Raw genomic sequence first — 22,019 nt, 5'->3', positions numbered from 1 at the left:
TCATTATGGCCAAATAGTTACATTTTTGTTTCATCAGACCAGAGGCCTTGAAATTCATCCACATGTACAGCTCCAAATGACTCAAATTATGTCAATTAGCCTATCATAAGCTTCTAAGGCCATGGCATCATTTTCTGGAATTTTCCAAGCCGTTTAAAGGCAAAGTCAACTTAGTGTATGTAAACTTCTGACCCACTGGAATTGTGATACAGTGAATTATAAGTAAAATAATCTGTCTGTAAACAATTGTTGGGAAAATTACTTGTGTCATGAATAAAGTAAATGTCCTAACCGACTTGCCAAAACTATAGTTTGTTAACAAGAAATTCTTGGAGTGGTTGAAACACTTAGGTTGGAGTCATTAAAACTAGTTTATCTAAACTTCTGACTTCAACTGTAAGTATTCAGACTAGAGGTCGACCGATTATGATTTTTAAACACCGATACTGATACCGATTATTGGAGGACCAAAAAAACCCGATACCGATTAATCGGTTTATTTATTTGTAATAATGACAATTACAACAATACTGAATGAACACTTATTTTAACTTAATATAATACATCAATAAAATCAATTTAGCCTCAAATAAATAATGAAACATTTTCAGTTTGGTTTAAATAATGCAAAAACAAAGTGTTGGAGAAGAATGTAAAAGTGCAATATGTGCCATGTAAGAAAGCTAACGTTTAAGCTCCTTGCTCAGAACATGAGAACATATGAAAGCTGGTGGTTCCCTTTAACATGAGTCCTCAATATTCCCAGGGAAGAATTTTTAGGTTGTAGTTATTATAGGACAATTTTTCTCTATACCATTTGTATTTCATTAACCTTTGACTATTGGATGTTCTTATAGGCACTTTATTCAGACATGATTTGGAAAGGCACACACCTGTCTATATAAGGTTCCACAGTTGACAGTGCATGTCAGAGCCAAAACCAAGCCATGAGCTCGAATTAATTTTCTTTAGAGTGCCGAGACAGGATTGTGTCGAGGCACAGATCTGGTGAAGGGTACCAAAACATTTCTGCAGCATTGAAGGTCCCCAAAGAACACGGTGGCCTCCATTGTTCTTAAATGGAAGAAGTTTGGAACCACCAATACTTTTCCTAGAACTGGCTGCCAGGCCAAACCATGAATTCGGGGAAAGTAGGTGACCAAGAACAGGTAGTTGACCAAGGTAGGTGACCAAGAACCCGATGATCATTCTGAGTGAGCTTCAGAGTTCCTCTGTGGAGATGGGATAATCTTCCAGAAGAACAACCATCTCTGCAGCACTCCACCAATCAGGCCTTTATGGTAGAGTGGCCAGATGGAAAGCACTCCTCAGTAAAAGGCACATGACAGCCCGCTTGGAGTTTGCCAAACGGACCCTAAAGGACTCTCAGACCATGAGAAACAAGATTCTCTGGTCTGATGAAAACAAGATTGAACTCTTTGGCTTGAACGCCAAGCGTCACGTCTGGAGGAAACCTGGCGCCATCCCTACGGTGAAGCATGTTGGTGGCAGCATCATGCTATTGGGATGTTTTTTAGCGGCAGGGAGGCAACCCGAAGTGGCAACCCGAAGTCTAAATATTGCTGTTACATTGCACAACCTTCAATGTTATGTGATAATTATGTAAAATTCAGGCAAATTAGTTCGCAACGAGCCTGCCGGCCCAAACTGTTGCATATACCCTGACTGCTTGCACTGAACATAAGAGAAGTGACACAAATTTCCCTAATTAATATTGCCTTCTAACATGCATTTATTTTAACAAAATATGCAGGTTTAAACATCTATACTTCTGTGTATTAATTTAAGAAAGGCATTGATGTTTATGGCTAGGTACATTTGTGCCAAGATTGTGCTTTTTTCAGCAATGCGCTTTTGTTAAATTATCACCCGTTTGGCGAAGTTGAAGTAGGCTGTGATTCGATGATAAACTAACAGCCACCGCTTTGATTATATGCAATGCAGGACAAGCTAGTTAACCAAGTAATATCATCAAACATGTGTAGTTAACTAGTGATTATGTGAAGATTGATTGTTTTTTACAAGATAAGTTTAATGCTAGCTAGCAACTACCTTGGCTCCTTGCTGCACTCGCGTAACAGGTGGTCATCCTGCTACACAGTTTCCTCGTGGTTTGCAATGTAATCGGCCATAATCGGCGTCCAATAAGGCTGATTACTGATTGTTATGAAAACTTAAAATTGGCCCTAATTTATCGGCCATGCCGATTTAATCGGTCGACCTCTAGTCAGGATCGAGGGAAAGATGAACGTAGCAATGTACAGACAGATCCTTGATGAAAACCTGCTCCAGAGCGCTCAGGACCTCAGACTGAGGAGAAGGTTCACCTTCCAATAGGACAACGACCCTAAAGCACACAGCCAAGACAACACTGGAGTGGCTTCGGGACAAGTCTCTGAATGACCTGAAAATAGCTGTGCAGCGACGCTCCCCATTCAACCTGGCAGAGTTTGAGAGGATCTGCAGAGAAGAATGGGAGAAACTCCCCAAATACAAGTGTGCCAAGATTGTAGCGTCATACCCAAGAAGACTTAAGGTTGTAATTGCTGCCGAAGGTGCTTCAACAAAGTACTGAGTAAAGGTTCTGAATGCTTATGTAAATGTAATATTTCAGTTTTTATTTGATGAATGTACATAAATCAAAAAAACTGTTTTTGCTATGACATTATGGGGTATTGTGTGTAGATTGAAAAATGGATTAAATACCCAATTTAATCCATTTTAGAACAAGGCTGTAATGTAACAAAATGTGGAAGAAGTCAAGGTGTCTCAATATTTTCAGAATATACTGTATACTACTGTTAAAGCTGCAATATGCAACTTTTTGAACAACTTGACCAAATCCACATAGAAATTTAGTCATAGATCTGTCACTCATTAAAAGCAAGTCTAATAAGTGGTAGATCTGTTCTATGTGCGCTATATTTATGCTTCCCGGTCTTAAGTTTCATTTTTGCCTTATTTACTTTCATTTTTTAACACCGGCTTCAAACATGAAAATCCAATATTTTTGGTTATGGAAAATATATTTCACAGTGGTTTAGGTGGTACAGTGATTCTCTACACTATACTTGCAAGCACTATACTTGCTTGAAATTAGGCAAACTCTTAGAATTTTATCAACCAGAGCCATTTCTGCATAGTGCATATTTAACTGTAAATACTACGGTATTGCCTGTAGTGGTTTTGCTGACTTTAGTCCGTAAAAACACTACAGTGAATACTATAGTAATTATACCGTAGTATAGTGTTTTAAAAACACTAGGAATGTTTACTGAAACTGTTAGGAAATGTAAACATAATGGTTGTCTCCTATCGCTTTGAGGTGGAGGCAGCACTGTCTCTTTATAAACCAATAGTCACTGTTGAAGTGGTTGTAAAAGATTAGGGTTCCGTTTTTTGAATGCCCTTTAAAGTATAAAGTCAAAAGATATATACTACTCAGAACTCATGAGACGTTCTGAGAACAGCACTATTATGATCCAAAAGTTAAGCAAGGAATGCTGAGATGTAGTGATTTAATGAGAAAGTCATTTTTATAGAAATCGTTTGAGCTAAATGTTGTTAGAGGAACTTGAAAAGAGAGAGGCAGAACATTTTAAGAGCTGTTCATGTTGAACGAGTAGTCATGGAGAAAGCTAATTCCATTGACCGTGTTATAATACAACGTGAACATGAAGAAGGCTCTTGTTTCATTAACATTCATAAATGTTATATCTCTGAAGTATTATGAATGGTTTAGCTTGTTTAGTTTGAACAAAGGTGGCCGTTTAGAAATGTGTGGTGCTTGTCACGAAGGCTGTAGGGTGTTCGTGACTGTGCTCTCAGTCACATCAGTTCACCATGAATGCAATGCGTTTTCTCTCCAGGCCCAGGGATGGTCGCCCCAGTCAATGACCTCTATGGGGAAGAGTCTCCATCCTTTACCAAAGGGGAGAAACAGTGTCGCTGTAAGCTAGCCAGTGTCTACAGACTGGTAGACCTTTTCAGCTGGGCCCATTTCACCAGCTCATACATTACTGTGAGTAGAACCCACATTAAAAAAAAACGTATTATAGCAACGTCATGTAGCATCAAGGAAAGGGGGATACCTAGTCAGTTGTACAACTGAATGCATTCAACTGAAATGTGGCTTCCGCATTTAACCCAACCGCTCTGAATCAGAGAGGTGCGCAGGGGCTACAGTATACTACAGTGAATACTATAGTATTTATACCGTAGTATAGTGTTTTACACTATACTAGGAACACTAGGAATGTTTACTGAAACTGTTAGGAAATGAAAACATAATGGTTGTCTCCTATGGCTTTAAGGTGGAGGCAGCACTGTCTCTTTATAAACCAACAGTCACTGTTGAAGTGGTTGTAAAAGATTAGGGTTCCGTTTTGTCGAATGCCCTTTATAAAGTATAAAGTCTCTGAATCATAGATGAGCGGAGGGCTGCCATAATCGGCATCCATGTCTTCGGGCGCCTGGGGAACAGTGGGTTAACTGCCTTGCTCAGGGGCAGAACAACAGAATTTTTACCTTGTCAGCTTGGGGATTCGATCCAGCAACCTCTCGATTACTGGCCCAATGCCCTAACCACTAGTCTCATAAGCACAGTATGAATCTTGATTACTGTAGGCACGTCAAAATGACACATGGAGTTCTCAGTCACCTAATACACATTCTATTTTTGCAATTGGCAAGCATTGTTAAAGTATAAATAGTCATTTTTATCTTGATAATTGTCTATATCCAGTAGCAAATGATATAGCTGGTACAATGTTGCTCTTGGCAATGCATGCCTTTTGACATTTGCTTGTTATATATGTTTTCCTTTTCCTTGTACAGGTCCGGGTTAGCAAAGAACAAGACCATGTTCTTATCATCCCACAAGGGCTCTCTTTCACTGAAGTGACGGCTGGCAGTCTGGTAGGTATAATGGTCCATGCGCTTTCATATTCCAGATACACATGGCTTAGAACGACCCTAGAAAATAACAGCTTGTGCTTATCTCCAGTGGGTGAACAACACAATCATTAACAATACAAAACAACCCTATTCAGATGTGTGAATTGTGCAGAATATGTGTTCGGACTATTGACAGGGCCTCATAATCAATGGCCAGCCACTCAAACAGACCCTGGCTGTGCTGAGAGACATGCCTCACTACTTCAGCAAGGGGTCAAGGAGAATTGACAATTGTGTTGAATGGATGTTTTGTAGCTTGTTGTCAGCATGTAGATGCCTTAATACAGTATTGATGGAAGTCCCAATAAAAGGATAATTAGATTCCTCTTGCTATATAATCATAATAACTGAATACAGTGAGTAACAGCACAATGAATTGGAATAATACCCAATACATTAGTGTGACTTTGTATCCGACTCAGTATCTGCCATAGTAGACCTAGAGATGTTGTGTCCTGGTCTGTTTCCAGGTGAAAGTGAACATGATTGGTGATGTTGTCGACCAGGGATCCACCCACCTGGAGGTGGACCACTCTGGCTTCAGCCCTCACGCCTCTGTCTATTCCATGCGCCCTGATGTCAGGTGTATCATACACATCCACACCTCTGCCACTGCTGCTGTGAGTACACTTTAAACTAAAGCTCAATGAGTGGCCATGTCCCTTCATGACTGAATGAAGAGCAACCTCTGGAAGTGTATTTACCATCTTTACCATCTCATCTTTGTTTCATTATTGTATATACACTAAGTGCACCTAATGTAATTGTGCTGTTGCCTTCTAAAGTTCATAGTTACTAGTTTATAGTTGCCATATGTCTGATGTTTTACTAGCCGGAAATAACTTTTGTTAGTTGTTGGTGACACAGCATAGCCACGGTTGCTTTTATCCTGAACTCACAGGTGTCCTCGATGAAATGTGGCATCCTGCCCATTTCCCAAGAGGCTCTGGTTCTGGGTGATGTTGCCTACTTTGGTTACCAAGGCTGTCTGGATGATCAAGAAGAGAAGGTGGAGTTCCAGAAAGCCCTAGGGCCCACTGCCAAGGTAACGCAGAATGATGGGTTTCCTTAACAACAACAGGCTCACGTCCGTGTGTGCCAAACATAGAAACTGTTATGTACTTGAGTGAAGACCCAAAAGCGGTTTTAACAGAAAACAGAGTTCTTTAATGAAAAACAGGAATGGCATAAATCCTCTTCCAACGTAGTCAATGGAACAAAAAGAACGTTAGAATAATGCAGGATGCACCTGCCAGGCAGACTCCGACAGGATAGGACAAGGTGGAAGCAAACGGGACGATAGCTTGCTTCTGGCATCAAAAACACAAACAAGAATCTGACACTGAAAGTAGCAGGAACAGAGAGAGAAATAGAGACCTAATCAGAGGGGGAAGAGATAACAGGTGGGAAAGAGTGAATGAGCTAGTTAGGGGAGATGTAGAACAGCTGAAGAATGAGAGACAGAGAAGGTAACCTAAAAAGACCAGCAGAGAGAGACAGAGTGAAGAGAAAGGACAGGAACAGACATAACAAGACATGACAGAAACAGAACATTTAATGCATTTAATCAAACTGTTCTGTTACTGTAGTAATTGTTCTTTCTACACAGGTATAAGAGCTTTTAAAATGCATTTTCACATTACAGGAAGTTGTATCCACTTGCTAAACTGCTTTACCTTTCATGTCTTTGTATTTACTTATGCATTCATATGACCTTTTTGATGTTGTTATCCCATGCTTAATCATTTTGCAGGTGCTTGTTCTGAGGAACCATGGCCTGGTTGCTTTGGGGGAAACTATTGAGGAGGCTTTCCACTACATTTACCACTCACAGCAAGCTTGTGAAATCCAGGTAACACTTGAATTCATCAGCCACACCTTTTCTACCACATTATTGTATAGGTCATGGAATAGTTCACTGCTATTTATTTTTCTTACCTTGGAAATAGGATGTTGGCGTGCTGCAATCCAAGATGTATGCGTGTTTACTTTGCCTCAGTAAACGTGTGTGGTCTAAACCCACCAGCATGTATTACATGTGAATAAAAATGCTCCCAGGTTTTTGGAAACAAATCAAACTTGGTGTTGGTCATTTTTCAATTGAATGATATTGTGTTACATTCCCTGTGTGAGAGAGAAACAAGTAAGAAGTCAAACATCTGTTAAAACAAAGCTAAATCAAATACTCTATGTGTGATTAAAACCACTGTTCTCAAACAGCACCAGGTGGAGTTTAGTGTTCTAGGACTTGGTTGAGTCCCCATGTAACTCATAGCTCTATGTGGAGCAGACAGATAATGTGTTCTCTTATCATCATATGAGTGGCGCAGCGGTCTATGGCACTGAATCTCCGAGCTAGAGGCGTCGCTACAGACCCTGGTTCGATGCCGGGCTGTATCACAACCGGCTATGATCGGGAGTCCCATAGGGCAGCACGCAATTGGCCCAGCGTCGTCCGAGTTAGGGGAGGGCTTGGCCAGGGTAGGCCGCCATTGTAAATAAGAATTTGTTCTTAACTGACGTACCTAGTAAAATACAAATGTGTCTGGGATAGTGTTGGTTTATCCATTGAGCAGGTTATTCCATGTGTGGTTAGTCTGGGATTCCTCTGTTTTCTTTACGACACTCTAGTGATGCCTCGTGACAAATTTTACCTCATATTTTCACTATAATAGCTAGTTTTAGACTTTACTCATTATCCGGCTAACCTGGTGAATTCAAATGGTCAGGAAAAAATCCTGACCTTGACTATGTGTTTTTGATGTGGTCATTCAGGTCAGTGCTCTGCGGTGCTCTGCAGGAGTAGAGAACCTGGTGCTCCTGGACAGGGAGAGGTTCAAGCCCCTGACCCATGGAGTGGCTGCTGCTGGGGTCACCGTGGACAGCGAAATCAAGTGGAAAGTGGGCGAGGCAGAGTTTGAGTCGCTCATGAGGATGCTGGACAACCTGGTAGGTGACCTGACCATTATACCTGACCTTTCCCACAATGCTTTGGGTTTCCTCTCCCATGCACATCCTGAGGATGTGTGTGAATATATTGACATCATAATCCCAACCGGAAAGTAGTATTTTTAACTTGTGAATCAAACATGGGGGATCATCAAGGCCAGCTGTAGCTCCTTGAACTGATGCACCATTTTTTTGTCCCAATGTGCCTTATTAAAGACCGTTGCGTGTTTATCAAAGATGAGCATCTAATCTTAGCCTGTAGCTATCACGCTGTTTGTTAGCGATGGGTCTGTGTTTAGCATCCACTGTAGATAACTGTGTGATGTTCAAAGGGCTTCCCCTTTAAACAATACTATCTCAACAACACTGCTAATGACTAGGGCCAGACACATTCTGTGGCCACAGCAGACAATGAGCAAGCCTGATCTCTCTATTGAATCTACTGATGACATGCCACTTGCTGGGGACTGGGGCTGGTGTAGGCTACAGCTGTGTTAGCTTGTACAGCTCTGTGTGATCATAGCCCGCCTCCCCCATCATGGATTCCAGATGCCAGGCCATGCTGTGTGGAGTTAAGAGCACAGACCACACAATCCTTCAGAGTCAATTGACTGGAAAACTCAACACACTCCCTGGGTTCCGTTCAACATGGTTGGGTTTGGGGTTTGCGGTCCCCCCCTTTTCTTTGATGTGTCCCTAACAACAGTTCCCCTGCCAACTGCACTGTGTTACCAGGCGTGATCCATTCCCTATGAAATCAGGCACTTTTGAAAGTGTTGTTTATCTGTACTGTACAACGTGTTCCAACAATGGAGGCTAAACATTGGGTGGTCTAGGATCCCCTTAAACCACAGGCTTTAGTCACTGATATGAAGTGTATGTTCACATTGTTAAAGATGAAAATAATCTTACAATTTTGTTAATGGAAACTGCAGGACTAATGTTTGAAAACGTGTCCTTGGGAGATTGTTTTTATATGCTGTCGAGGGCCATTCACCTTGTGTTTGTTTTGAGCATAATTAAGTTGCACAAACCTTTTCCTTGAAAATCTATTAAACATACTCAACACTAATAGAGACTTTACAGTTGATGGATAACAGGTGTCCGAGTTTTCGTGGAATCCATTTTGACAGGTGGACTGAAACATTGTCTCTCTGTGTTGCTAGGGTTACCGTACAGGCTATACGTACCACCACCCAATAGTGAGGGAAAAGATTCGGACCAAAAATGATGTGGAGATTCCTGCCACGGTCTACACTGTCCCTTTGCAGGACAGTGATCTGGGTCAGAGAAACCCCTTTAACTTCCTGGTGCAGAAACAGCAGAGGGAGAGGGCTCGCTGGCTCAACTCTCCTAACAGCTACCTGAAGGTCAATGTCCCTGAACGCTCACTCAGTGGAGAGTGTAGCCCCAGAACCAAGACCATGGTGAGCTGCTATAAACCAGTCTTCTTCAATATACCTTGTGTACTGGTAGACTACATTGTGTACATGCAGTATTGCACCTCTATTGCTTCCACCTGACAATATGTCTTCCTATAACAGAGATGCAATATCACATGTTGTAGGTTAGCCTGCCCTCTTGTGGAATCTTGTATAACTACATGTATGAAACATATTTCCCTACATAACATCTTCTAAAGGTGTCCGCATGCTTCCCACCCGGAACAGTTTGTGCATATATTATGAAGACGTTTTGTGACGTTTTTGTTCGTTTTGTGATTGGTCAACAATTGGTCAAGCTGCTGCTACTCTTTGTTTATTATCTATGCATGGTCACTTTACCCCTACCTACATGTACATATTACCTCCACTACCTCGACTACCCAGTACCCCTGCACATTGACCCGGTACCCTTTGTATATATACTCTTTGTTGTTATTTTTGTGTTACCATTTTTCCTTTAGTTTATTTAGCAGATTTGTCTTACTTTTTAAAAACTCTGCATTGTTGGTTAAAGGCTCGTAAGCACTTCACGGTAAGGTGTATGACGTATGTGACAAATTTGAACAGTATTATTCAATTAAGTGTTTGCTGCCATTCAACGAGAGATCAATCCTTTTCATACACATTTGCGACTAAGACCTCTGCAAAAACGTCAAAATGAAGGACATTTCTTGAGTGATCTTGGATAAATTCTGATTATTTTGAGGAAGTGTATAGTGCCTTCAGAAAGTATTCACATCCCTTTTTCTCTCCATTTTGTTGTGTAACAGACCGAATTTAAAATGGATTTAATTACGATTTTTGGTCACTGGCCTACACACAATACCACAAAAATGTCAAAGTGGAATTATGTTTTGAGAAATGTTTACAAATTCATAAATTAAACTCTGAAATGTCTTGAGTCAATAAGTATTGAAATAAGTTCAGGAGTAAAAACAAGTTGAATAATGAGTTGCATGGACTTACTCTGTGTGCAATAATAGTGTTTAGCATGATTTTTGAATTACTAACTCATCTCTGTACACCACACATACAATTATATGTAAGGTCCCTCAGTCGAGCAATGAATTTCAAACACAGATTCAACCACAAAGACCAGAGAGGTTTACCAATGCCTTGCAAAACATGGAACTTATTGGTAGATGGGTAAAAAAAAACATACATTGAATATCCATTTGAGCATGAAGTTATTAATTACACTTTGGATGGTGTATCAATACACCCAGTCACTACAAAGATACAGGCATCCTTCCTAACTCAGTGGCCGGAGAGAAAGGAAATGGCTCAGGGATTTCACCATGAGGACAATGGTGACGGTTAAATAATTTAATGGCTGTGATAAGAGAATTGAGGATGGATCAACAACATTGTAGTTACTCCACAATACAAACCTAATTGACAGAGTGAAAAGAAGAAGCCTGTACAGAATAAAAAAATATTCCAAACATGCATTCTGTTTGCAACAAGGCACTAAAGTAATACAGCAAAAAAAATGTGGCAAATGAATTATCTTTTTGTCTTGAATACAAAGAGTACCACTCTCCATATTTTCAAGCATAGTAGTGGCTGCATCATGTTATGGGTATGCTTGTAATTGTTAAGGACTGGAGAGTTTTTCAGGATAAATTATAAACTGAATGGCGCTAAGCACAGGCAAAATCCTAGAGGAAAACCTGGTTCAGTCTGCTTTCCACCAGACACTACGAAATAAATTCACCTTTCAGCAAAAAGGATTTAATGAGCTCTAGACTGAAGTATCTTTATTAAACCAGTATCTTTCCTTTTAGTGGATGAAATCTGAAGAGACCAGCAATGGCACTGGCACCTCCATAAAGATTGAGGACCCCAACCAGTTTGTTCCCCTTAATACAAACCCCACTGATGTTCTGGAGAAGAGGAACCGGGTGAGCTAGAATATCATGTTCCTTATTGACATGTTCAGACATATTGGGCTGGGATACATATTGAGTTCAACAGCTTGACCATTTGCTACACACATTGTAAAGGAGGTACTATTGAACTCTCCTCCCAAGCAAATGAGTGTGGATTGCAGTGACCTATAGGATGCAGCCTGTCTCCCTCTGGCATGACAACTGGGTGGTTCAATCAGTCATGAAGCATTTGTATACATTTTTATGGATGCTTAACAGAACTTAAAAGGATTTGTAATGGAAATCTGTATTTTAGATAAGGCAACAGAACACTGTTGATCACATGACTCCAGGACCAAAGTCCCATCTTCTAGCTGGCATCGTTGTGGACACCATACCAGGACCAGTAAGTACTTGAGTCAGCTTCACACCACACAACACTAACATGATATGGTGGTGAGTTCCATGACGGTCATGATCAGAAGACTGTAATGTGGGTCTTTATTGGTCCATCCTTATATTTTATTCAGTGACATAGTTGGGTTGGAGCTCACTGGTATGGACCTTCCCATTGGTTTAAGGTTTGACTGGGCATTTGTGGAGCTCATTAGTCACTAAGCAGTATGTATAGCAGTTAAGTTTAACCCCATTGTTCTGTATCTCTCTCTCCCCTCAGGCCTTTATCATTGAGGATGAGGAGCAGATGCACTCTCTTCCTCCCAACCCCTTCAGTGAGCTGACAGAGAAGGTGCTAGAAGAGTATAAGAGCGTTGTGGAGCGAAGGCAGTTTTGCCAGGATGGTACGATTCTCTCCTATCCAATACAAATATCAACACTGTCATCATGATGTAGAACACTCACTTCATCAACATTTCATTTAATTCTCACCTCTGTTATCTACAGTGCTGCTACTGTATTTGTGTTGCTGAATCTGTGATGACTAGGGACCAATGTTTTATCTGGCCAGGTCACATGGTCAGGAAAACTCCAGGCCCTATTGATAACCCTTGAACTTGCAGATGCTGATATCGCAGATGAGATGACAACATTTGATGATTCCACCATCTCACTGTCCCTGTCTCCACTCATGTCTCCTGCCAAAGGTAGTATTTCATAAGAAAGGAGCAAGACCGGTGTGTCCAATAAAGTTTCCATGAGAAGATGAATTCCTAAATCAGGGCATTCCTTCTCATAAACCTTTTATTCGTTCACATTTTTTGGAGTTATGGAAAGGGTGCACTATAGACAAAATGGTCATCTTCATTCTTCCTGCAGTTATACACTTTTCTACAAGCCCCCATCTTTCCTCACTGACTTGGTTTCTTCCCATTGACAGAGATCATACCCAATGGGAAAGATTATATGGAAGAACTGGAAGAGAAACTAAACATCAAAGTATCCAAGCTCAGTATAAGCACCACAGAAACGGTTGAAATATCCATAACCTCAGAGAAATCAGGGGGAGACGAGACCCCTGACAGCCAAACCAAGTCCCCCAAGAAGAAAAATAAGTTTCGCACTCCCTCCTTCCTTAAAATTAATTTTAAAAAGGAGAAGGCTGAGGCCTAGAGGGAGAGACACTGAAGAATGACATGTCAGCTTATTTGGTATGAGATGAGCTCATGGGATGAGATGTGTTCCTTAGAGGAAATGTATGAGTCACTAAGATCTTAATAGATCTCCAGCTTTTGGGAAGGAGCAACTGTAACAATAAGCCTGTTATTACAATCTCCTTATTACTCAAGCACATCCTCTGAGGGCTCCACATATGAATAGGGCTCCAGGCATGATGGGTTGAACATGTAGTTTATCAGCTGCATTGTTCTTAGTACTGTAGCCAATTCGCAATTCTGTAATACAAATCAATTATAATATACTGTGCAGATACAGAACCTCATTATTTAAAAGATAAAACTCTTACTGAAATACCATATTGCCTGCTATGTATTTGTGGTCAGAAACTTTTTAAAATTCAGCTCATCATTGAACAGTAGGCCATAGATGAAGGTGAGACATATAAACGTCATCTATGTTGTGCATGACACAAGTCATTTTTTCCAACAATTGTTTACAGACAGATTATTTCACTTATAATTCACTGGATCACAATTCCAGTGGGTCAGTTTACATACACTAAGTTGACTGTGCCTTTAAACAGCTGGGAAAATTCCAGAAAATGATGTCATGCCTTTAGAAGCTTCTGATAGGCTAATTTACATAATTTTAGCCAATTGGAGGTGATCCTGTGGATGTATTTCAAGGCCTACCTTCAAACTCAATTCATCTTTGCTTGACATCATGGGAGAATCAAAAGAAATCAGCCAATTGTAGACCTCCACAAGTCTGGTTCGTTCTTGGGAGCAATTTCCAAACGCCTGAAGGTACCACGTTCATCTGTACAAACAATAGTACGCAAGTATAAACACCATGGGACCACGCAGCCGTCATGCTGCTCAGGAAGGAGACGTGTTCTGTCTCCTAGAGATGAACATACTTTGGTGCGAAAAGTGCAAATCAATCCCAGAACAACAGCAAAGGACCTTGTGAAGATGTTGGAGTAAGCAAGTACAAAAGTATCTATATCCACAGTAAAACGAGTCCTATATCGACATAACCTGAAAGGCCGCTCAGCAAAGAAGAAGCCACTGCTCCAAAACCGCCATAAAAAAACCCAGACTACGGTTTGCAACTGTACATGGCAACAAATATTGTACTTTTTGGAGAAATGTCCTCTGGTCTGATAAACGAAAATAGAACTGTTTGTCCAAAATGACCATCATTATGTTTGGAGGAAAAAGGGGGAGGCTTGCAAGCCAAAAAACACCATTCCAACCGTGAGGCATGGGGATGGCAGCATCATGTTGTGGGGGTGCTTTGCTGCAGGAGGGACTGGTTTACTTCACAAAATAGATGGCATTGTGAGGAAAGAAAATTATGTGGATATATTGAAGCAGTATCAAGACATCAGTCAGGAATTTAAAGCTTGGTTTCAAATGGGTCTTCCAAATGGACAATGACCACAAGCATACTTCCAAAGTTGTGACAAAATGGCTTAAGTACAACAAAGTCAAGGTATTGGAGTGGCCATCACAAAGCCCTGACCTCAATCCTATAGAACATTTGTGGGCAGAACTGAAAAAGTGTGTGCGAGCAAGGAGGCCTAAAAACCTGACTCAGTTATACCAGCTCTGTCAGGAGGAATGGGCCAAAATTCACCCAACTTATTGTGGGAAGCTTGTGGAAGGCTACACTAAACGTTTGACCCAAGTTAAACAATTTAAAGGCAATGCTACCAAATACTAATTGAGTGTATGTAAACTTCTGACCCACTGGGAATGTGATGAAAGAAATAAAATCTGAAATAAATCATTCTCTCTACTATTATTCTGACATTTCACATTCTTCAAATAAAGTGTTGATCCTAACTGACTTAAGACATTAATCTTTTCTAGGATTAAATGTCAGGAATTGTGGAAAAACTGAGTTTAAATGTATTTAGCTAAAGTGTATGTAAACTTCTGACTTCAACTGTATATGAGGTCAAGCCTTAAGGAGTGTGGTTCGTTTTTATTTGGGCCTATTCATAATAGTGCTGTCTTAGTTTTAGTTGATATAAAGTAGGCTAAAGTATGGGTTGTAGTAGTGTTTATAATTATTCAGTATTTGGTTAACATTTGGATATACACTCCATGTCTTCTTAATAATAATTGTACTATAAAATAATACTTTTAACAATGTAAGACAGAGAAGGCAATTTTAGCTGGGTATGTTTTTCAGAAACTTTTATTTATGCCAGTGATATTATTTTAGTGGTTGCTACTTCTTCATTATTGTGACAAAATTAACTGAAAGTGTGAAGATTTGAAAAATCTCCAATCTATATGAGCTCAATACTGCTGAATCCTTTTTTTTTACCGCATTCACTGATATCTTGGCATGGATATCACTACTGAATGCTAAATTACAAATGTAAAGATATGAAATAGGCCTATATCAGATTATAAAATGTATTATGAATGTGTTGTGTATGTGAAAGATTTGTTAAGACAGTATTTTGATAGATAATTTGAAAATTGGCCATACAAAGGTAATAAAATGTTTAATGTTACCATTTCACCCAAAATTAAGAAAGAAATGCAAGATTATGGCAAAAAAAACTTTGGGTTATGGCTGAACTATGCCTATTTTTGCCTCCCCAAGAGGCTTAAATGTCTTGATTTTGTCACTAGGTGTTGAACTTACATTGCTTAATAAGGTTCGCTCACTCGTCTCACTTTTCAAAAACATTCAATTACATTTGTATGGCCTTTTGGCAGATTAATAGCAATATGTTATAAAAAGCTGTTCTCTGGACCAGAGTTAAACTGAAGACAAAGTCAAACATCCAGAGACGATATAAATCGAGGATTTATCCCAGTTAGCAATGTGAATGATTTTCTTCGATCCAAAGGGAGAAACTTTGTTTTCCTTTGTAGATACTATGTTTTGTGAAGCAGTTTTAAATGCAATACTGAAATTAAGGTTGATTCATTTGCAACGGTTGCTTTAACATTTATGTTGTATGTTTTTATGCTTGTCAGTTTCTGCTCTGTTAAAAGTATTACAAGCATGCCTCCTGAGTGGCGCAGTGGTCTAAGGCACTGCATCGCGGAGCTAGAGGTGTCACTACAGACCCGGGTTCGATCCCAGGCGGTATCACAACCATGATCGGTAGTCCCAAAAGGCGGCGCACAATTGGCCCAGCGTCATACATTTTTGGCCGGGCTAGGCCGTCATTGTAAATAAGAATTTGTTCTTAACCGACTTGCCTAGTTAAATAAAGGGAACATTGTTTTTAATGGCTTGACCCTCGCCTCCCAAGCCCGTTGGGGAGTTGCAGCAATGAGACAAGATCGAAATTGAGGAGAAAAAAGTCGGTAAAATACAAGAAATTAAGTATCACAATCTAACTGAATTGAATATACCCAGTATATCATGTTCACAGTCCCAGTTAACTTGTATTACTAATGCTTATTTTGTTTGAATTGCTTTTGTATTGACTGAGCTTTTGTAATGTGTGCTCTGTATAGCAGCTTCATAGCTTTTCATTACATTTCACCATATGTAATAAAAGCCGTGCGTTTACATGATTGTATTATTTTACCAAGGTTGATTGAAACATTGTAAGCAACACTATCTTTTAAATATTCTTGTATTCTTATGTCATTAAATCATGCAACAAACATTGACATACATGTAACTGCCAAAATAATGGAAACACAGCAGGTGCTTCCACACAGGTGTGGTTCCTGAGTTAATTATGCAATTAACATCCATTCACCTTTAGGGTCATGTATAACGATGCTGGGCAGGCCATTATTTTGGCTACATGGCTATGGCCCCATCCACAGGGCACAAGTTGTCACTGAATGGTTTGATAAGCATGAAACTGATGTAAACCATTTTGCTCTTAAACTCAACGCTGGACCTCAAAGCCAGTTTCACTGCTTTTTAAAATTGTTCCTCTAATCAGGGACTGATTTAGACTTGGGACACCAGGTGTGTGCAATTAATTATCAGGTCGAACAGAGAACCAGCAGGCTCTGAATTTCGTAGGGTAAGCGTTGAATAACCCTGCCATATGCCATGGCTGTCTTAGTAACCAGATCTCAAACCAATTGTACACTTATGGGAGATTCTGGAGTGGCGCCAGAGTCAACGTTTTCCACCACCATCAACAAAACACAAAATTATGGAATTTCTCATGAAAAAATTGTGTCACATCCCTCCAATAGAGTTCCAAACACTTGTAGAATCTATGCCATGTGCATTGAAGCTGTTGTGGCGGCCCAACACCCCATTAAGCAACCTGGTCTCAGATAGGGCTGTTGCGGCACTCATGACCACAGTACTATTCCACGGTAATCTCCTTTTATGCACTCTGGACATGCTTTGGTAGTAACCAACAGGTCTGCAAATCTAACCGAAAATCACATCAAACATATCAAAACAGTAGGCCTATCGTACTTTTAAAACACCTCACTGTGATGATCAATTTGAAGAAAGAAGTTCAACAGGTTGAAACTGTAAAACATGGTTGTTGTGGATGTTGTTTCAAAGCCTAACTCATCGAAATGGGCAGCTCTTTCTAAGGTGACGTTTAATTCAAAAAACACCCATATGCATATTAGCTTATACATAGGCTTATGAACATATTTCACTTCAATTCCCAAATTAAGCACTGGGTAGCTGCAGGAACAAGGCTGGAGAGCCCATGGCATACACCATCACAATCTCACACTCAATTCGTGCAAATATGTACAACAAGAATTTCATCAGTTTTTGTGTGCCTTAAATTGTGCGAAGACACACATCTTTGTGCCACTTAATTCGTAGGAAAAATGACACATTTTTGTGCGACGTCATTCAATTGAAAATCATTTTCTGGGGGACATACTTCGAATCAGTCTTTTGAAAGATGTTGGAGCAATGCATCTTGGGAAATGGTGTTCTACGCTGCCCTTTTTGTGTCCACGTGTATTTATATTAGTAAACAAACCAATTATTGTTAATCAACCAGGTTGTCACTGAAATACTTATATTAAAATAGTAGCCTGATGTTTTTTATATTTTCTATTCATGCCAATGCTGTTTTCTATGCTCGTTTTCGCTTAATACGTTGGGATACTTGTGAGCTTGTAGTCAGAAAGGCCATTTTTTCGTGTACTCAACAGTAGACCTACATGATTTTCTTCATACCGTATTTCATAATTTATGGAGCCTACATTACACAATTTTATTCAATGCATTTAATACAAGGCAAATTGAATTGTAATGAATAGAGCTGCCTATTCTACTTGGCAGAAAATCATACAGGTTCTACATCATACATGAAGAGCTAAACATTCTGTAACATTGCATCCTCCTATCAACAGGCTCCAGGTAGAATAATCCTGGCAGGCCTTCTCCTTAAAAACACCCACACATACAAAACCCCAGGGAATAAGGCTTTCTTTTAAAACTTGTATTTACACAGTAGTCTACTAGAAAATGGCGGTGTCACCTAGAAACAATGCATCTTCCTGATTGATAATTGTATATCTATGTGAAGCCCCTCTATATGTAAATATAAAATGTAATATTCAGTAGGTCTATTGCCAGTGTCTGTGAATAGAGGTTGCTATGGTAATCGAATAAGAGGGGCTGTGGAGACAAAGAGGGGATTTGCCGTCCAACAGGTGTTCCTGTTAGGGATGTGAGACGATCATACCACCAGCCCATCTCATCTCAGGAGGTGACATTAGACGACTGACTATAATTGGGACTGGGCTGAGCCTGTATTAAGCAGTAGCCTACATGATTCATGTTTTATTCTCATTAGAAAAAAGTAGGTGACAAACTTCCTAAGTTTTTCTGATCAACAACCATCGCTGTGTCTGTGGAGTACAAAGCTTAGTGTTCAGCAGCTCTCCCATCTCCTGCCTGTGTTAATGAGTGTTAATGAGAGGAGGAGTCAGTGGGGGCTTGCTTTAAGGAACAGGTGACACACTGGTCTGGTGGAGTGACCGCATGATGTGACCTCAGGGTAAAGAACAACTATTGTGTTCAGACAATAGGCACAACTGCCTAATACCTAACTGCAGACAGATATAGATAGCAGATGACCACCATGGTATGTAATAACATAGTCATATAGAGTTGACAATATGTTACAATAAGGTTATATAGGAAATATCTTACTCTTCAAAGTAAAATACATTATATTAGAACACTCTTACACAACATTTTACTTCACGTACCAGTCTTCGGAACAGCCAGTCAGGAGACAGTATGTTTGAATCATATAATATCTTATTTTTGATCACTATCTGATGATAAAATGTCTGGAGACAGAAATCGGACTTGCACATGCCTATTATCCACAGTTTCCTTCCTCTTTAAGAATACAAATCTTGCTGTTCAGAACATTGCATGCAATTACACTCCCTACTGAGGGTAACCATAGGCACTGCTGCCACATGGTTTGACTGGCACACACACACACAACGTGTGACTTTGCCTCTTCTGTGACAGCTGAGCCGACTGGTATAATCCTCAGGCTTTTCAGATTACTCCAGTTGGGGTCACATTCGACACTATCCTACAATGGGTCAGCTTTCTATGCTGTCTGTGTCAAAGCAGAGAGCTGACAGTCTGTCCACGAGCCCAGTATGTAATATGGACAGATACCTAAACCCAGTCCTCATATGCTTTCAACATGAGCATCTGTCTCGCTTTCTTTCTCTAATTGTGTGTGTGTGTGTGTGTGTGTGTGTGTGTGTGTGTGTGTGTGTGTGTGTGTGTGTGTGTGTGTGTGTGTGTGTGTGTGTGTGTGTGTGTGTGTGTGCGTGCGTGCGTGTGTGTGTGCATCAGTCCTAGCCAAGCAGCTGAAATAGACTCCATGGGAGGGTGTTCTCTCTCCCAGGCGTCCGTTACAGCCATGGCCACATCTGCAGTAAGGCAGCCATCTGCACCCATTGTCTCAGAGGCACAACACAGGCTCATACGCATGACTGCCCCCCTAAAGGCAGCCCCTCTACCCTCTGTCTTCCTCCCTCCTTCTCTGCCAAGGAGAAAATGACTTCTTAATCAATCAAAGGCACAATGGTAATAGACCGTCCAACTAGAAATTCATTCAATTTCAAGGTAAGCTTTATTGCATAGCTCTGGGGCTTTCACATCAGATGATGAAATATGGTAACTTCATGGTATCCTTTATATCACGTGTCACACTCATTCCATGGTGGGCCGAGTGTCTGTGGGTTTTCGCTCTACCCTTGTACTTGATTGATGAATTAAGGTCAATAATTAGGATGGAACTCCCTTCACCTGGTTGTCTATGTCTTAATTGAAAGGAAAAACCTAGACACTCGGCCCTCCGTGGAATGAGTTTGACATCCTTGCTTTATATGGAGCAATAAATATTATTGTATAGTTCATTTGAAGTGGTCCCACAATGGATTAATTTATTTAGATTTGACCTTTTCAGAAGTCAAGTCTATTGAAGTAGGTTATTGTAAGTCAAACATACAAGTACAAAATGTTAACATTGAAAATAATGCTTGTCTCCAGAAAATGGTATGTTTATGTATTCAAAGGAGCAACAGGGGGTGCTAAAGTGACTAAACCTTGTGGAAGGAATGTGGGACATTATATATTATACAACGGGTGGTTGTAATCCTGCATGCTGATTGGTTAAAACCGCATTCTAGCCGGTGTCTATTCCACAAATTACCACCTGCTAAATCTATGACATTAAAATGCCTATTTACTCTGTTTCATCTGACTGTGCAATCCACTGTTTCATTAGCCCAGCCAGGCACTTTATAAACATAATTTCCACTATATCCACCATTATCACACATTTCTTTAAGACTAACATTTAGTTTTCAACAGCAGAGATTTGTATAAATCTTGCAGTGTCTATCTCTCCGACATTTGCAACATTTGTTCAATATTCAAATTTGATCTCCCGCTGTCCCATAGTAATGAACATGTAGTGAGTCAGGACGAGGCATACAGGCAGCGTTTCTCAGCCAGTGGAAATCATGAATCAGCTGGCCTAATTTTTATGGATATATACAAAAGAAATGTCGATTGAAAAAAGGTAAAAACCAAACAAAGTGAAGCTAGTTTGCAGTCTTTCCAGCTTCAGTTTGAAGAGATTGTGTTAGCTGTGTTGTTGGCTAACTTCTCCGAACAACAGTGTCCTGACAATTGAGCCCATTTTCTATGCCAGGCAAAATCGTGCATCATTAGCTCATTGTTATGGATGTATACAAATAAATGTCACTGGAAAACAGCTTAAACAAATGCAAATGCGGCTACTTTGCTGTTATTCTGGCTGCAAGTTAGCCGTATCCGTGAATGTAAGTTAGCCATAGTTGGCTAGCTAGCAAGCAAGGGATAAGCACGTTGCCAGTATGGATGGCAATGGAACATTTAGAACGAACGACTGGGTCACGTACAATAGATACAGAACAAAAAGACTGAAGACTGTACTTCGTCTCGGGCCTAACAACACACCCGTGCCACTATATCCTCCAAACACAGGCTTTTTGGGTATTATCACTTGAATACCAAGTTCTTCCACAGTGTGTATGCTCATAAATGCATTCCATTAAACTTTGTCTATTGGGAAATGATTTAAACTCTAACCTATGACTTTGGAGGTGCATTCCCAATCATATCAAGGCCCTGCAGAGCATCCTACTTCAATACATTAAAGCGATTGAGGCCGGATGACAATGCACTTTATGTGACGACTTGATGTGATAGGTAGAGGAAGACATTTTCAATAGGTTAAATTCCTCTGTCCTTGTTAAGCAGGTCACACTATGGATTTTCTTTAAACTGATGTGATCACCTGCACGCCAGCCTCGTTTGTTTTTACCCCATCACTAGTAAATGCTTTGATGCAGATGCTAGTCATAAAGGGAGTAACAATATACTGTACAAGTAGAGAAATTATTTAAACTAGTCTAAAACAAATTACATTCATGCATTACACATTACGTGAGCCAAACGTTCAGTCCATTTTGGGGAGTTATAATCAGGATTAGCTATATTGTGAATACTGATGTGGTAATGTGTAAAACTATACATACATATATATACATGTTGCTTTCCTGCAATATGTTGAAGACGAGGCTTGCATACAGTTGACTATGGTGAATGCAATGTGCATGCTTTGGTGGGAGGGATTAACCGCCAACTAGGGCAAGTGGCTCAAGGACTGCACAATTCCATCTACTCCAGT

The 22,019-nt window shown here is 40.2% G+C and overlaps 1 protein-coding gene across 3 annotated transcripts in view; it reads left to right on the top strand.

Moving 5' to 3' along the window:
• Positions 1–16,366, top strand: part of LOC135512318 (gamma-adducin-like) — a 36,312-nt gene extending 19,946 nt beyond the window's left edge. For all 3 annotated transcript variants that reach the window (XM_064934235.1, XM_064934234.1, XM_064934236.1), the window contains exons 4-15: positions 3,891–4,042; positions 4,858–4,938; positions 5,448–5,597; positions 5,879–6,022; positions 6,731–6,829; positions 7,753–7,926; positions 9,093–9,353; positions 11,159–11,275; positions 11,559–11,648; positions 11,919–12,042; positions 12,262–12,345; positions 12,579–16,366. In XM_064934235.1, coding sequence (XP_064790307.1) covers positions 3,891–4,042; positions 4,858–4,938; positions 5,448–5,597; positions 5,879–6,022; positions 6,731–6,829; positions 7,753–7,926; positions 9,093–9,353; positions 11,159–11,275; positions 11,559–11,648; positions 11,919–12,042; positions 12,262–12,345; positions 12,579–12,811 — 1,709 coding nt within the window. In that variant the 3' untranslated portion in view covers positions 12,812–16,366. The remainder of the gene's footprint in view (positions 1–3,890; positions 4,043–4,857; positions 4,939–5,447; positions 5,598–5,878; positions 6,023–6,730; positions 6,830–7,752; positions 7,927–9,092; positions 9,354–11,158; positions 11,276–11,558; positions 11,649–11,918; positions 12,043–12,261; positions 12,346–12,578) is intronic.
• Positions 16,367–22,019: the final 5,653 nt, after the last annotated feature.

Source organism: Oncorhynchus masou, chromosome 24 (genome assembly GCF_036934945.1).
Source record: "Oncorhynchus masou masou isolate Uvic2021 chromosome 24, UVic_Omas_1.1, whole genome shotgun sequence".
NCBI lineage: Eukaryota > Metazoa > Chordata > Actinopteri > Salmoniformes > Salmonidae > Oncorhynchus > Oncorhynchus masou.
This window is presented reverse-complemented; position numbering and strand designations above follow the sequence as displayed.